The sequence below is a fragment of the Rhinatrema bivittatum genome, chromosome 4 (assembly GCF_901001135.1).
Source record: "Rhinatrema bivittatum chromosome 4, aRhiBiv1.1, whole genome shotgun sequence".
In the NCBI taxonomy this organism is placed as follows: domain Eukaryota; kingdom Metazoa; phylum Chordata; class Amphibia; order Gymnophiona; family Rhinatrematidae; genus Rhinatrema; species Rhinatrema bivittatum.
In genome coordinates this window covers 336,583,203-336,600,356 of record NC_042618.1, presented here as the reverse complement: position 1 = coordinate 336,600,356, position 17,154 = coordinate 336,583,203, and the positions used below count along the sequence as shown (strand labels likewise).

Sequence of the window (17,154 nt, the reverse complement as noted above, 5' to 3'; positions counted from 1 at the left end):
CCATCCGATTCTCTTTTTCACAGGGATGAAAGCTCAAAGATTGGGAGAGACACACTCTCCGACATCTTATTCTGCTCCCTCATGCGCACTGTTATTTAAGCACTTAAAGCAAATACTCTCACGACAAAACCAGCTTTCTGAGGGTCTCTCGCTACATGAAAATGTCAAATGTTTGTCCAGACTGCAGATATTACCCACTGAGCATTAGTCAAGAGTCAGGTAGCACAGTTAAGGCATGAAACTGTGAAACCTGGAATGAAAACCCAGGTTTGCACAGTTGCATGGACACCACATTCTTTGCTCAGACGTCTTCTCGGTGCCCTGTTGGGCCCGACGGAAGCTCGTCAACTCTCAAAGATCACCTTGGGTCTGAGCGAAGAGCTGCTGCTGTGTGCCCGGCTGCAGATCCGAGATCGGGCATGGGAAAAGGAAAACTCACCGAGCAGTCCCGTCTCTGCGTCTGGACGCAGCCAGACTTGTCGTTCTGGACGCAGCAGCCGGAGTTGCGCTCCCACTCTCGCTCCTTCTGGATTAGCTTCTCAATCTGCTGGTCCCTCCGAATGCAGGGGGAGAACTTTGCTCCCAAGTGAATTAATGCAATCTGAAAGCACAAAAAAAGGTAGTGACCCTTTTGTTCCTTGACACACCTGCTGCTCAGAACCAATGCTGTCACACATACCGATTCAGGTCTGGGGCAAGTTTACCATGGTTCTCGGGGAAGGGGGCTCTCTGCTTGGCAGAAGCCACACATAGATATAAGAATGGAAGAGAACAGACATATCAGAAAACTAAGAGGTTCTAGGACCGGACCAGTACCAAGAACTGGACTTTGGAGGGAGCACCAGTGTTAGGCAAAATGCAGAACTGGACTGAAGGGTCAGACTGGTCAGGAAGGAAGCAGTGAAGTGCACCAGCACGGACGTGATGATGCTTGCACAGTGTTTGGCTCTATAACATGCAGTCAGCCCCTAATTAACTCTGAGTTCTGCAATCAGGGACAGAACTGAAGGCATTCTAGTATGCTAAAGCCAGCCCATAAAAAGAAAAAAAATTGGATTCAAGGTCTCCTTCTTCATCTGCATGTCCTGAACACCAATCAGAAGCCACTTCTAAAGCACCCAATACTGTTTAAAAAAAATTGGCCCATTCTAGGGTGGACCAGTGGCAGTACTGTACATTACTATACAGAAGGTCCCTGGTTCAATCCCTGAAATGGGTTGTCTTCTCGCCTGATCGGCTGTGGATGCTGTAGGAGTCATCACCAGTCAAGGGTTGACACCTTGTGGCTGGATTCAGAGCCCTAGTGCATGGCCCTTGATCCAGGAGCATTGATGTAAGACCAGGTACATGGAGTGGAATATAAAAATTCTCAGGCAGCTGTGCTTGAAGGTCTCAGATTTCAGCCCTGGTCCCAAATGAGCTGGAAACCCACAGGAGCAGGAGGAAAACTGCCAGGTGAAGTTAAAAAAAAAAAAAAAAAAAAGTTTGTCTCAATATGAGCATACTCCTTACCGAACTTGGGCCCATCCAGAAGTTCTCTTGCTGGATGTATTTAACGCTTTCGTAAACGCCTTTATTTCGGAGCACCTGAGGACACGAACAGAAATATGAAATCCATGCAGAAAACCACCACGCACATGGTCCCAAGGAAGGGCATTAGGAAATCCGCAGCTGCACCGGATTGTAAGAGAAGGGCGGCAGACAGACATTGCACAACAGAGGGCAGAGCCAACTGATCCCATGCACCCCAATTTAGAATACAGTTAACGTTCGCGTTCATCTATTTTTAGTGCATTCAGTAGAATTTTTCTTTTATACCATTTCCTATCTGTGAACATAACATTAACTCAACTGACAATAAACTACTGCAATATTGTACAACAAAAAAAAGGTTGTAATTATGGCACCTGAGACACACCATGGTTTCCAAAATTTCCTGAAAATCTCCAAATTTCTCCAAGTTTACTGATATATGAAGTATGCATAGAGTGATGAGGCAGGCAGTAAGTTACCCAACTAAAGATATCTGGGTAGCTTCAGCCAGACTTCCCTGGCTAGGATTTAAATTATCCAGATAATACGGAATATCACTACTTCCCAGCTAAATTTAAACCATGCACTTAGGAATGGACCCCCACCATCACTCTGCCTCTCTTTACGTGATTAAATTGTGTTGGTTGGTGGAACAGGAAATTGAAATTTTGGGGTTTGTCTGGGTAACTTAAAATTTACCAGACAAAAAAAACAAATTCTCTCAGTATTGATTTCATAGCCTTTTAATGTCTTCAGACATCCAAATAATTCCCAGGTTTAAAAAAAAAAAACACCAGGACTCGAGAATCTACGAGTTGCATCCTCTTGGATCTGGAGGCTTTCCTGAAGCAGGAGACCTTAGGGAGAGGGAACTGAAGGTAAGGAGCGGCCAAGGCTCTGAGCTAGTGGGTGGATGCCACTCTTGGTCACACTCACCAGCTCCGCCGTCACGTGCTGCGTGAATCCAATAGGTGCAAAGCCATACGTGCCAATAGCTAGCAGCGTGATCACTACATGCACAAAAGTGATCCAGTATGTGAAATAAGGCCTATGAGGAGAGAAAGAGAGATTTAGACACAGGCCACAAGCCAAAAGAAGGGGGACAGCTACAGCAAAAAGTGACTGGACATAAACTTTCTGCATTCATGATGATGCCTCCCAAGGACTGGGAGATTATAGGTCGTTGCTGGAACTTAATTAAAATGTATTCTCTTCCAAAGTCTGCTCAAATGTTTTTGCTAATCATATGATCCAATAAACCCATCAATGTCACAGCATTAAAAACAGACCCAAAAAAACATGCATTCTATTGCTAGAATGTCTGCAACCAGGGTTCAGAACCAAAGAACAATACCAGGGAAAACCAAGTGTTTTGCTAAAATCTGGGGGAGGATGGCAAAGGGAAAAAAAAAAGTGTACAGAGAATTTGTATTTTCAATGCATCTTTCCAAAGATTTCATTTCCACTCATTTTGTACGTGGAATAACGAAAGTTAACCCTGAACTTCCAAACACTGCAGGATTTCACTTCACTCAGGGCGTTTCTCTGTAACACACGCGTATAGCGTATGGGATGCTTGCATTACCGAAACCAGTTGTTAGTCCCATTCCAGTAGCTCATCAACACCCTGCACCCTCCTACTCAAGGTCCCTGGTTCAATTCCCCCCCCCCCCCCCAACGAGTTGGATCTTCCGCATCCCAGGTCAGATGGGGATGCTGCGGAAGCTTTGCATCAGAACTGTAATTTTACCAAAACATTACGAAGCCTAGCTGCAAGCTGTAAAGCGAATCCTTTTCAGTGAGCATCAGAAAGCTAATGCTCTTGGACCTGCAGCTTCAGACAAGTATCTGGGGTCCTTGCAAAAAAACAAAAAAAAAAAAAAACCAAAACCAAAACCAAACCAAAACAAAACAAAAACAACCAAAAAACAAAACAAAACAAATCAAACCCAAGAAAACATACATAGCTTTACAAAAGCAATGCTCGGGGGTCCAGAAACATCTGCCATTCAACTGTAAGCAGCTCTCTCTTGCTTTATAGACCTCAGCACAAACACTCTTGCAGCAGGGGACTCTGCGCTGGCCTAGCCTGGCAACCCTGGGATCTGCAGGGGCCACCCGTCCCCCCATGCCTCTGAGGCATGCTAGCGAGGGCAGGGGGGGGCCTCACCTGTGGCTGTCAATGTGCTCCAGCTTGGTTTGTACCACGCTGCTGATACTCCGCCGGTACGTGCGGTTCAGCCAGTTTCCCACCATTCCCAGCCCGTAATGCCGCTTCTTCCGGTCAAAGGCAAAGTGTCGCACTTGGGAGGCGATGCGCTTTCCCCTCCTGGGGGCTGCCACAGCCGACATCGGGGTCTTCACAGCTTCTTTCCTAGAGGGGGTGGGGGGGGGGGGCAGGACAGAACATCAGCTCCAATCTTTTTCCCCGAAGAGATGGATTAAACTGGAAATCCACCAAGATAAATCATCTTTACATTTCATTACCTAAGGTTCCAAGAAGATCTGAGGCTGGAGAGCTGAATTTAGTATTAAAGTGACAAGATAATTATATCTCTCTCTCGATAGATAGATATCCATATCTCTATCCAGGGCTAAAAGCATGATAGATATAGAAAGTGAAAAATGTCTCTTCAGCTGGGCCTATTACTTTCACGCTCATTTGGGAGCCCGACGTGCGAAGCTGCACTAATGCGTTAAAACGCTTTAGCGCAGCACAAAAGCCAACATGCTCAATTTGCATGTGCCGCGCATTGGGGCGGATTTACGCGTGCAGGGCCCTCGCGCACCTATTTTGCATAGGCTGCTGACGCACGTAAGTCCCGGGGTTTTTTAAAAGGGCGGAAGGGGGCGTGGCCGAATGACCCAGCGTTTCGGGGGCGTGACGCAGCGTTTTGGGGGCGGCGACGCGGGCGTGGTTTCAGCCCGGGGGCATTCTGGGGGCGTGGCCGCGGCCTCCGGACCAGCCCTCGGTACCGGAACACAGAGCGGGGCAGCTGGCCGACGCGCGCAGATTTACGTCTGCTTTTCGCAGGCGTAAATCGTGGAATAAAGGTAAGGGCGGGGTGGGTTAGGTAGGGGAAGGGAGGGGGAAGGGAAGGCGGGGGGAGGGCAAAGGAAAGTTCCCTCCGAGGCCGCTCCGAAATCGGAGCGGCCTCGGAGGGAACAGGCAGCGCGCGCTGGGCTCGGCGCGCGCAGGTTGCACAAATGTGCACCCCCTTGCGCGCGCCGACCCCGGATTTTATAAGATAAGCGAGGCTACGCGCGTATCTTATAAAATCCAGCGTACTTTTGTTTGCGCCTGGTGCGCAAACAAAAGTACGCGATCTCGCAATTTTTTAAAATCTACCCTATTATTTCCTGGCTGTGCAACGTGGGTGATGAGCTGCAAAAGCAGACGGGTGGTATAAACAGAACACCACAGCCTGCCTTCAACTTCACAAGCTGCATTATTCCAGTAAAAGTTAAGCTAAGCACGCCTCTTGAGTCATGGGTCAAACTCTCCTCTGGGAGCTACAGCGAACTAACGCGCAATACTGATGCTCCGCAGACGCCAGTTAAAGGAGCCTCAAGTGTTACTAAAACAAGTGTCCATGGGGAGCGTGGGGTAACTAGCCTACCTTACCCGACCCCCCACCATTTCATAAATTTTAAGGGTGCCCTTTTCAAGCCCCACTTACTTGTAAAGATTTCCCTCTTGGGGAAGCCTCCACGTCGCCCCCTAGTGTTGACCTGCTGCTGAAGGGGCAGGAGTGATTCCCATTCCTTCTCCATGGAAAATAATCCACATAAACTTGAAAATGCAAAGCTAAGACTATTACTTTTCTTCCCCTCCCCCCCCCCCCCCCTCGCTGAGGTTGCCGCCTCCAATTATGTGTGCGCACTTTCAGAAGGGTTATGGGTGGGCAATCTTCAGACGGGCCCACTTTTACCCGGCTCGATGGCTTTTGAAAATTGCCCTGTCCATGCGATTATTGCCAAGTCTTCTTGTTTTGAAAAGCTTTTTAATAAATACCTATTAAACTGTGCTCCGTTTCTTAACCGGAGCCCAATATGTTTTCTGTTGCACGGTCACAAAGTGTAGGCCCAGCTGGATGCAGATGGTGGGAGTGCAGCTTGGATTAAAGTAAAAGGACCCTTCAGAGATAAAGTAACTGCAGGGACTCTGCTGAGGAGGATAAGTCAGGATAAGTCAGGTCATAAGTCAGGATGGCCAGGCCATTTTCACCAGTAAACTATGTAAACACCACACGAAAGCTGGAGAGCAAGTACTTGTGGAAGCTTGACAAGTGTCTACAGAGCCAAATCCAGAGCGCGCGCAAGAATTTAATAAAAGAAAAACAAAAATTAGAGCTGCTTATGTTAGTATGTTCTTCCTCTCTGGCAAGCTGGGATCTCAAAAAAGGTTTTGGAAATTTGAATGTAGCACTCTACTCCAAAACTGCACCACACACACACACATTCTCTGTCTCACATATATATGCATTTACTTGAAATATGTATATATAACACACACTGTATGTTATATATCAAGTTACAAAATAAGCCCCCAGTACTGATACAGAATCCATACTCACAGCAAAGGTGGGGGCATATCCCGGGCATGGGCATCGTCGGGGTGAGGAAGGTGCCGGAAATATGCGGCCGAGAGGGGCGGTGACTCAAACACGTCGTCCGTCATGGAGAACATCTCATCATGCATATCCACCTGTATGGCAGAGAGAAAGCAGGGCCCGTGTCACACTATCTGCCGGGGAGAAAAAAAAAAGACGCAGTGCCATCGGAGAGGACTCGTTCGTTAACATCAGACACCCAGATGAATTCAGATCACTGTGGTTGAGGCCAATAGCCAGGCAGATCAAAAAGAGCCCCCAGCCAGTATGAACCCAGGGAACACTGCAGAATCTTGCGCATAGCTTCAAATCAGACTGGTTGAGTTGCTACCCCATCCAATCTAATCTCTAGGTGCAACAGCAATAAATGATTCAGAGATGGAAACAGTCTGATGTTGTCTGCTCTAGACCACTTGGCCCGCCCTGCGTGTTTACTGTGGTCCCTTTGCGTCTGTCCCATGCTTGCTTGAATTCCACTCATAGGTTTTGCTTCCTATCACTTGCCCTAGAAGTCTATTCCCAGCATCCATTGCCCTCTAAGAAAAAAAAAAAGGTTTTCTTGCAGTCTTTTTGGGCCTCCTCCCTCCTTCCAGCTTTATATGATGACCCTTTGCCACTGAGGTTTTCATTTTATGGAAAATGCTTCCTTCTGGTGCCTCACTAAAGCCTGCTAGATAGTGATATCACCACATCTCCCATGGCTGCTCCTTGGTGCTATGTATGGTTTGAAGTGCAGACCACATGCCACTTCCTTTGTATCGCCACCACTTTAACAATGCTTCTCTGTATATGTGATCTCCACAGCTGTGAACAGTTTTCAAGGTGTAAAGACATGTAAAGAGGTAATATTTCATTTTACTAGTGATACCTCTCTTTTACATACCCAATTATATTATAAGCTGGCCCTGAATATAAAAGATAACGCGCATATTAGCGTCAATATGGAAAATAATAAGAAGTACCCATGCTGATGCCACTGTCTCCTTCCCCCACAAAGTCTGGCGCTCCACCTATACTTCCTTCCCCTGTAGGGCCTGGTGGTGTGCCAGTAACAACAGTGGCTTTTGGAAGTGGCGAGCACAGGATTATTTGCGTCTTTTCCAGCCGACGTGTAGTAGGAATGCCAGGATCATAGGAACATCGGAAATGCCACACTGGGTCAGACCAAGAGTCCATCAAGCCCAGTATCCTGGCCAATCCAGATCACAAGTACCTGGCAAGCTCCAAAACAGAAAATAGAGCCCATGCTGCTAATGCCCAGGGATAAGTAGTGGCTTTCCCCAAAGTCTACCCGGTTAATAACAGTTTATGAACTTCTCCAGGAACTTAGTCTAGCTGGAATCTGAAAAGCTTTTGATAACTGCCTTTACCATATCCTTCAGCAAAGAATTCCAGATATTAACCGTGTATCACGTGAAAAGAATTTTCTCCGATTTGTTTTAAATGTACTACTGACTAACTTCATGGAATGTCCCCATGTCTTTGTATTTATTTGAAAGAGTAAACCAATTTACATTTACCTCTTCTATTTCACTCATCATTTTGTAGACCACCATCATAATCTATTCTCCACCACCACCCCCCAGCCACCATCTCCAATTTCCTTAGCCTTTCCTCTTAGGGGAGCAATTCTATTCCCTTTCTCATTTTGGTTGCCCTTCTCTGTACTTCTTCCAGTTCTGCTCTATCTTTTTAAGTTGTGTCAACCAGAATTGCATGCCATACTCTAGATGCAGTCTCACCATGAAGATATACAGAGGTATTATGACATACTCTGTTTTATTCTCCACTCCTTTCCCAATAATTCCTAACATTCAGGCCGATTCAGTAAATGTTGCGCTCTCCCGGCGCATGCACAGGCCACTCTCCTGTGCGCGTGATTCAGGGGGGAAGAATATGCTAATGAGGGCCCACAGTAAAAAGAGGTGCTAGGGGCACTAGCGCGTCCCTAGCACCTCCTTTTTGACAGGAGCGGCGGCTGTCAGCGGGTTTGATAGCCGAAGCTCAATTTTGCTGGCATCGGTTCTTGGACCCGCTGACAGCTACGGGTTTGGAAAACGGACGCCGGTATAATCCGAGCGTCTGTCTTCCGACCCGCGGGCCAATTTAAATTTTTTTTTTTACATTTTGGGGCCTCTGACTTAATATCGCTATGATATTAAGTCGGAGTGTACAGAAAAGCAGTTTTTACTGCTTTTCTGTACACTTTCCCGGTGCCAGCAGAAATTAACGCCAGCCTTTGGGCAGGCGTTAATTTCTGAAAGTAAAATGTGCGGCTTGGCTGCACATTTTACTTTCTGTATCGCGCAGGAATAACTAATAGCGCCCGCAACATGCATTTGCATGTTGCGGGCGCTATTAGTTTCGGGGGGGGGGGGGGGCTGGACACGCGTTTTCAAAGCGCTATTACCCCTAACTGTATAAGGAGTAAAGCTAGCGCTTTGAAAACGCGCGTCCAAACGCGGGCTAACAGTGCGCTCCAACGGAGGATTTCAACGTATTGTCCATGATGATGCCCGGATCCAGCAGCGAGGAGCATGGTGGTTGGACGAGCTTGGCTCCAATTGCAATATCAAAGGTAGGCTTTCTGCCACATGAAATAACTTAAAAAAAAACCAAAAACCCAACCCTTCTCTCATAAAATCTAGCCAATGTAGGATTAGTCTTCTCAAGAGCTTTTCCACATTAACTTGTTAACCTTGAGGTCATCAGGGACAATGACCAATGACTCCCAGTTCTCTTTCCCCCTCTTATATACCGGAGATGTGGAAGAACAAAGGATGAGAGAAAAAGAAGTGTAAAGGCCACATTCCAAGCAAGAGCAGCAAAGCAAAGAAGCAAGCCAGCAAGAACAGAAGAGTCCAGAAAACAAGTTCAGTGGGGCCAAGAGCCCTGTGCCATGTCGACGCATACAGCAAAGCACATTAAATCATACAGAATGAGGGAAATCCGTGGAACCATGCTTGCCTTACTAAAGAATGAGGAATCTAAGGTGTCCACCGCGTCCACTGCGTCCTCGTCCATGAAACTGGGATACACGAAGCTCCTCTTCTGCGTCTTCCATTTCGGGTGAGGTGTTGCCAGCACGGGGCGCCCCTTCGCAGGGAAGAAAGAGCCCACTTTACATTATTCAGCTGAACATTCCTACAGCGAGACCAATCTAAAGACGGGCGTCATTCATACACAATCATTTAGCCCTCTTTGGGATGTGGGGGGGGGGGGGGGTGGTGGTGGGGAAGGGGGACATCTTTCATCAAACTTGGATAAAGCTAACTACTGAGCATTAAGGGGGTAATAAATAAATATATATATATATATATATGTTTTGGTTTTGTTTTTTTTTTAACATTGCACGTCTGTATTGCCAGCCATCTTAAGTTACTCTGAAAATCAGTGTATCCCACCAAATCTCCTAGCAAAAAAGTTACATATGCTAAAACATGCACATAAAATGTTTTCCCTGAAAATATATGTGCACACTTTAAAATTAAAAAAAAAAAAAAAAAAAAGAGTGTGTGGAAGTCCAAACCCCTTTCCCCAATTGTTTCCAGGAACGCCTCCGCTCAGCCTGGATGACATTACCCGTGAACATGACCAATGCGTGCCCATTCGCCCGTATAATTGGGTGGGCAGTTTCACAGAAAGCCCATTCCTGAGGGTAAGCACCGCTTTGCCCATGGAAATGCTTTTGAAATGCACCAAACCAAGCGTGTTACCGAGCACTAACTTTAATAATGGAGGCAGCGGCCCTGAAGCTCATGTGCGCCACAGACTCCCTCTTGCGCCGGGGAAAACGGGTATATCCAGACCGCACGCTCTGGAACGAAGCCAAGGAGATGACCCCAGGAGTAACAGGGGGTAGAACAGGGTGAGGCGTCCGAGGTCGATCCACATCATCTGGATGCCGAAATGCCCGACCTCTGGCCAAAGGGTCCACAATCTTTCAAAACAGAAACAAAAAAAAAGAGGAGAGAAAAATACATAATGTTACTTTTATTATGAATGAGAACCACCAACACACAACAAAGTTAGAACGAAAGTCGGAGGATGGACCAAGAACGTGGCATGAAAAAGGTGACAGATGTACGTGAAGATGGGAGGAAAAACAGACAGAAAATCGTGACTGGACAGAAGCGTCTGGTCACATGAAGTTTGAATGCCATTTAACGTCAACAAAGAGGGGCCCGACTGCTACAGAAGGGGGCAGAAGCTCTACCTTGGGCAGCTTGCACGTGGCGGGAGACTCCGAGGCTTGGAAGGATGGAGTCTCTTGGCTGGGCAGCTCTGCATCCCGCTGGTACTGGGCCTTGAGTTTTCCGTACCTCTGGCTGCAATGCTGCAGACTCTTGCGTTGCCAGTGCTGTCGCTTTCCCTCCCAGTCATTGCTGACGCCGAACCACTTCTCAGTTTCCCTGGGGGGGGGGGGGGGAGAAAGCAAAGCGCACGCAGCTGACCAATAATGAAACTCCGCATTTATTTATGCACGTTGCAGCACGTGAATTAAACTTCTGCCTAGAACAGAAGTCCAGCAATAAGCGGAATATAAATTGTCAATAACTAAAGCATCAGAGCCCGCGGTTTCCTGTGGCAGATTTTTAAAAGATTCTGCAGCAATTTGTGTGGCGAAATGTGTATACATTTTGCATAAATTTGTAATTTAAATGCATTTTTTTTAAAACTTTATAAAAATAAAAGTTGTCTAATATTTAGGACATTAATGTTTTTCTTTGGTAGAGGGAAAGGGATCTGGGGCTGGGGAGAGAGGAGATCACAGATGGGGGAAATGAAGGAAGGAAGGTTAGGCAGGAGGGGGTAGAGGAATCTGGGATAGTAGAGGATAGAGGCACAGAGGGAGGAGAGGATGAAGGACCCAGAGAGGATTAGAAAAGGGAATGATAGAAGGGAAGAGGGATCAGGAATGCTTTGGATGAGGAGAGCTGGGAAGAAAGGGAGGATTGGAGATAGGAGTGAAAAAGAGGAAAGACTGTGGATGGGGAGGAGGAAGGCAAACCTGAGATCTGAGGGAGGGGGGCTGGGGCACTTCCTTCTCCTCCCTATAGGTTTCAGTCCCCTCCTTCACTCAGATTTCAGCACCTCCTTCTCCTCCATCCCTGAGTTACATAGAGAAAACAAGGGTAGTGTCCCTCCCCCTTCCCTGGCCCCAGCTCTGCTCCCCCTCTTGCCTATTCTCTATCATCCTTGCCACCTCATAGTCTCTTCTCTTTTCCAGCCCAGTTATTTTATTTTCCCCCTTCCACCTGCTCATACATACACCCCCCATCCACTCTTCCAGCATTTTTCCCACAACTCCCGATTCCCCTGTTCCCTACCACACATTCACCTTCGCTCCAATCCTGCCACCATACATTGTGTCTCCCAGCCCCTTTCCAATCACCCCTCCAAAATCTCTATCAATCCCATCTTCTCTTCCCTTATCTGCCTAGCCTCTCCCATCGCCTTCCCCTTATCCCATTTCACTTAAAACTTTTCCCCCCTTATTCATCTCCCAGCTTCCTCATGTCTCCATCCTATTCCACAAACCTCCCCTCATTTCCCCCTCATTTCACACAAGCTCTCTTTCCCCTTTATTCCCCCCTCCTGTTCAACACAACCTCCCCCCCCCCCCCCATTTTACAAGCCTCCCCCCCCCTTAACCAACCTCTGATTCCCCCCCCCCCCCCCCCGGAAAAGCGCTGGTCAGGCTGTACAGAGGTGGTGGTGGTGAATAGCAGCGCTCTCCTCCTCCTCTACTGGCCGGGCCGAACCACATAAATATATAAATACACACACGCCACATAGCAACACCTATGCAAATGTTGATGGAAAAGTTCATAGGCTGAGAAGCTAACACAAAGTTATACAGAAAAAACGCACTAATAAGAGTCTAAGCTTAATATCTGGAGACCACCGAAAAACAAGAAGGTTCATCTAGATAGTTCCCTCCTTCTAGAGTTTCAAGACACCTGTTCCCCTCACCATGCACCCTCCCAATTAAAAAGTTTTATCTAGCCATAATCAACAGCTTTTTAAAATACTTTTCCCCCCAACTCCAAGCGAGCGAGTTATACGTAGAAGTTCAGAGCACACTTTAAAAAGGACCTTAGGGTGGTTCAGACTACCTCGAACATCTCTCTTTTACATTTATATACCACCTTCCTCGGATTAGACTCAAACCAGCTCATATGCATTTTGTTGGAAAAGCAGGATGAAAAAAAAAAAAAAAAAGACTATGGGACTGGGTTACAACATCTGGACTTCTGAATTCCTGACATATGGTATGAGGAAGAAAGACTTGATTCTCTCTGAAAAACTTATTTTATTTTATTTTTTTTTAAGTTGCTATTCACAGTTCTTCCTTAACATCCTACCACACTTAAATAACTTATGTTACTAAAGCCACACAGAATACTTACAGGCATCCAGGCATTGGCGTGATTGGAGGAAGAAAAAAAAGAAAAAAAAAGCCAGATGCAGAAGAAAGAGAAAGCAAAGTAGATAAAGAAAAAGGGGAGTTGAGAGAGCTGAAGAGAAGAAATCCCAAGGGCAGATCAGGATAGCAGAAGTTGGAATAAGGAAAAAAAAGACTATAGAGACAGACAACATGTAAAAGCCTCTTTAAAACAAAACTTCTTTGGTTGGGACTAGGGTAGCTCCATGCCTTGTGTATCCAGCCTCACTTACTCATCTAGGATGAGAGATCGCCGTCTCCGCTTGGCCACGCCCCCTTAACATTCTAGGCCTCATGGACTCAAAAAATAAAAAAGTGAACTGTATCGCAGCTGTGCGGCTGGAGTTCGCTGCAGGGCAGGAGAAGAGGCATGGTAAACGGTTCTTGTATTTCATGATGTAGCAGGGTTACACATTCCCCAAATGAGAAATGAGGCGGCCCCGACATGCCGCCTCCCACACTGCTATCTCATACTTAAAGCTCAGCCCTGGGAACCCATGCTGTAATACAATAAGTGTTAACCCCGAGGCTCATCTTCTGTCTGGACATGTTTATGCTAACCTCACGGACTTGGATACATTCCATCTTCTCCGCTTCCACTGCTGCATCACCCCCCCACAAGCTCGCAATTTCAGCCTGGCACCCTGCATACCCCAGCTCTCCCAACTCGGATAAAAGTCTGCACGTTATTCTACAAGCCATGCACTTTTTATCCACAAGGAAGAGACTGTTAGGTTGCAGGAAGAAAATATCACACGTAGACTGCATTTTCAAACCTACTGGCTGCCAGTAAAGTGGAGGCTGCAGTTGAAGATTTTAACTATTGCACATAAGCTTTTATATAGTGATGATAGATTATGATCGAAAGAACCAAGCAAGATAATTAGGTCCTCAGATGCCTATTTGTTATCAATTCCAGCTACAAAGGATTACACTTTACAAATGACAAAAAAAAACATAAGCATTTGCCATGCTGGGTCAGACGGAGGGTCCATCAAGCCCAGTACCCTGTTTTCAACAGTGGCCAATCCAGGTCACAGGTACCTGGTAAAATCCCCATGCTGCTATTGTGCAGAGATAAGTAGTGGTTATTCTTTAAGTCTAGCTGGTTAACAACAGTTTATGGACTTCTCCTCCAGGAACATATCCAAGCTTTTTTAAACCCAGCTACGCTAATTGTCTTAACCGCATCCTCCAGCAATGAATTCCAGAGCTTAATTTTGTGTTGAATTATAAACAATTTTCTCTGATTTATTTTTATTGTGCTACTTATAGATTCATGGAGCATCCCCTGGCCTTTGATTTTTTGAAAGAATAACCAATTTAAATTTAACCCATTCTATTCCACTCATGATTTTATAGACCTCTATCATATGCTCCCTCAGCCAACTCTTCTCTAAGCTGAACAGCCCTAACTTCTTTAGCTTGAGCTGTTCCATCCTCTAACATTTTTGTCACCCTTGTCTGAACCTTTTCCAGTGCAACTATATCTTTTTTAAGATGCAGCGACCAGAACTGCACACAGTCTCACCATGGAGCGATACAGAGGCATTATGACATTTGCTGTTTTATTCTCCATTTCTTTCCTAATAATTCCTAACATTGTTTGCTTTTTTGACTGCCACCGCACACCGAAGCAACGATTTTAGAGCATTGTCAACTAAAACGCTTCTAAGGTCAACTAGTACCTTCTAATATGGAACCTAACATCTTGTAGCTACAGTGTGGGTTACTTATCCTCAAGTGCATCACTTTGCACTTGTCCACATTAAATTTCATCTATTTAAAAATGTCCAGTCTTCCAGTTTCAAAAGGTCCTACTACAATTTAACAACTCAGAATAATTGTGTTGTCTGCAAATGTGATCATCTCACTCATTGTTCCCCTGTCCAGATCATGTACAAATATATTAAAAAGCACTGGTCCCAGTAGAGATCCATGAGGCACTTCACTGTTTAAACTTTCTCCACTGAAAAAATTGACCATTTAGTCCTACTCTGCTTTCTATCTTCTAACTAGTTTGCAATCCACAATAGGACATTGCCTCCTATTCTGTTACTTTTTAATTTCTCAAGTCTCTCTTGGGGCACCTTGTCAAATGCCTTCTGAAAATCCAAATATACTATATCCACCGGCTCATCATTATCTACATGTTTATTAACTCCTCAAAAAAATGTAGCAGAATGGTGAGGCAAGATTTACCTTGTGCGAAGCCATGCTGGCAGTGTCCCATTAAACCATGTCTATTTGTTCTGCAATTTTGTTCATTAGAATAGTTTCCACAATTTTTTCCAGCATTGAAGTTAGGCTCACCAGACTATAGTTTCCTGGACCGCCCGGAAGCCTTTTTTAAAGATCAGGTTACATTGGCCATCTTCCAGGAACGATGGACAATCCCAAAGATAGGCTACAGATTAACAGTAACAGACCTGAAATTTCATTTTTGAGTTTTCAGAATTCTGGGGTGTATGCCACCTGGTCCAGGCAATTTGCAACTCTTTAGTTTGTCAATCCGCCTTATTACACTTTCTGATTTATATAAGTTCTTCTGAATCATCACCAATTAATATAGTTTCTGGCACAGCTCTCTCTCCAACATCCTCTTCAGTAAACACTGAAGCAAAGAATTCATTCCGTCTTTCCATGATGGCCTTATAATCTTCCCTAGTACCCCTTTAACCCTTGATCATCTAACAGTCCCAATCAACTCCCTCACAGGCTTCCTGCTTCGGATATATTTTTATAAGTTTTTATTATGAGTTTTTGCTTCTAAAGCCAGCTTCTTTTCAAATGTTCTTTTAGCCCGCTTTATCAATGTTTCACATCTAACTTGTCAATGCTTAGGAGTCAAACTGATCATCTGTGACAGCATGCAAAATACAATCTTTGTCATGAATTTATTTGTATTTTATTTTTATTATGAATATTGCTTTGTGAACCAGTTCCCTTGTGGATCCTTTTTCCAATTTTTGAAACACGTTCTTTTGGCTAAAGTAGCCTCTTTCACTTCACCTTTTAACCATGCTGGCAGTCATTTGGCCTTCCTTCCACTTTTGTATTTATTTTTTTTTTTTAATGCATGCAAAACATCTGGATTGGTCTTCCAAGACAGTATTTTTAAACACTGATCATGCCAGAGCAATGTCTTAACCTTTGTAGCTGCACTTTTCAGTTTTATTTTCTAATTACTTTCCTCATTTTATCAATCTCCCTTTTGAAAGTTTAATGCTAGAGTTGTAGATTTACTTAATGTCCTTCCATTAAGTCGGATTTGAACACACTATGATCGCTGTTGCTGAGCAACCCCACCACCGTTACCTCTCACACCAAATCCTGCATTCCGCTAAGAATTAGGTCTAAAATAGCTCCCTTTCTCATCGGCTCCTGGACCAACTGCACCATGTAGCAGTCATTTATTTCATCTAGAAACTACCTCCCTGGCATGTCCTGATGTGACATTTACCCAGTCAATATTGGGGTAACTGAAGTCTCATCAAGGAAAATACAATGTATCACAATTTTTTGTTTTTTAGGTACTATAATTTTTAACTTTGTATTTCCACACAAATCATTTATGAATTTGGGACCTTCATAACACCCACGGTGCTGCAAGTATATACTTGTATTTCATACCTGTCATGAAATGGTGGCAGGTCCGAACTATTCGGAGGGACCTCTATAAAATCATCACATATAAGAATCTAGAGATTTCCCCGCAGCAGCACCCTGTGAAGTATCTGGAGGTGTGCCGGGCAGAGTGAGTCAGCACGAGACGTCCCTGAAGCAGCGGCTCGTGAAACGCGCGCGTCAAAGGACCCTTGACTTTGATACAGTCTCAAAGAACAAAGGGAAGTACAATTCTTTGAGTTTTAAGAAAAATGTAAAAAAAAAGTTAAAAATTACTTTGCAAAAGTTGTACCAATGGACCTATGATTAAAAAGGACCCACACAGGTGTGAAATACAAGTATATACTTGCAGCACACTGTGGGTGTTATGAAGGTCCCAAATTCATAAACGATTTGTGTGGAAATACCAAGTTAAAAATTATAGTACCTAAAAAACAAAAAATTGTGATACAACATATTTTCCTTGATGTTATTCAGATCGTTGTTCTGTGGATAAATAGACACGTTTTTCTATCGGTAACTGAAGTCTCCCATTATTACTTACTGCCAAATTTGTTAGCTTCCCATTATCTGTTCATTTTGGCCAAGTAGTGGATGGTAGTATACCCCCATCGCTACACTCTTCCCCAGTACATGTGGAATTTCCACCCATACGGATTCTACTTGTATTTGATCTCTTGCCATCCCTAACAAAGCACATACCCCCCACCCAAGTTGATCCACCCTATCATTATGATATAATTTGTACCCCAATATAGCAGCGTTCTGTTGGTTATCCTCTTTCCACAAGGTCTCAGATGCAATTATGTCCACCTCTTCATTCAGTGCTATACTTTCTAGTTCTTCCATTTTACTTTTTAGATTTCTGTCATTAGCACACAGACATTTTAAAGTATGTTTATTGGTATTAATCTACTTATCACATGACAAGGG

General features: G+C 44.9%; 1 protein-coding gene across 4 annotated transcripts in view; it reads right to left on the bottom strand.

Annotated features, from left to right (window-relative positions):
- RHBDF2 (rhomboid 5 homolog 2) overlaps positions 1-17,154 on the bottom strand; it is a 138,414-nt gene that overhangs the window by 18,461 nt on the left and 102,799 nt on the right. For all 4 annotated transcript variants that reach the window (XM_029600422.1, XM_029600423.1, XM_029600424.1 and 1 more), the window contains 8 exons: positions 10,363-10,558; positions 9,874-10,086; positions 9,114-9,242; positions 6,111-6,241; positions 3,704-3,907; positions 2,470-2,581; positions 1,513-1,587; positions 440-601 (listed from right to left, as the gene is read on the bottom strand). In XM_029600422.1, the coding sequence (XP_029456282.1) occupies positions 440-601; positions 1,513-1,587; positions 2,470-2,581; positions 3,704-3,907; positions 6,111-6,241; positions 9,114-9,242; positions 9,874-10,086; positions 10,363-10,558 (1,222 nt within the window). The remainder of the gene's footprint in view (positions 1-439; positions 602-1,512; positions 1,588-2,469; positions 2,582-3,703; positions 3,908-6,110; positions 6,242-9,113; positions 9,243-9,873; positions 10,087-10,362; positions 10,559-17,154) is intronic.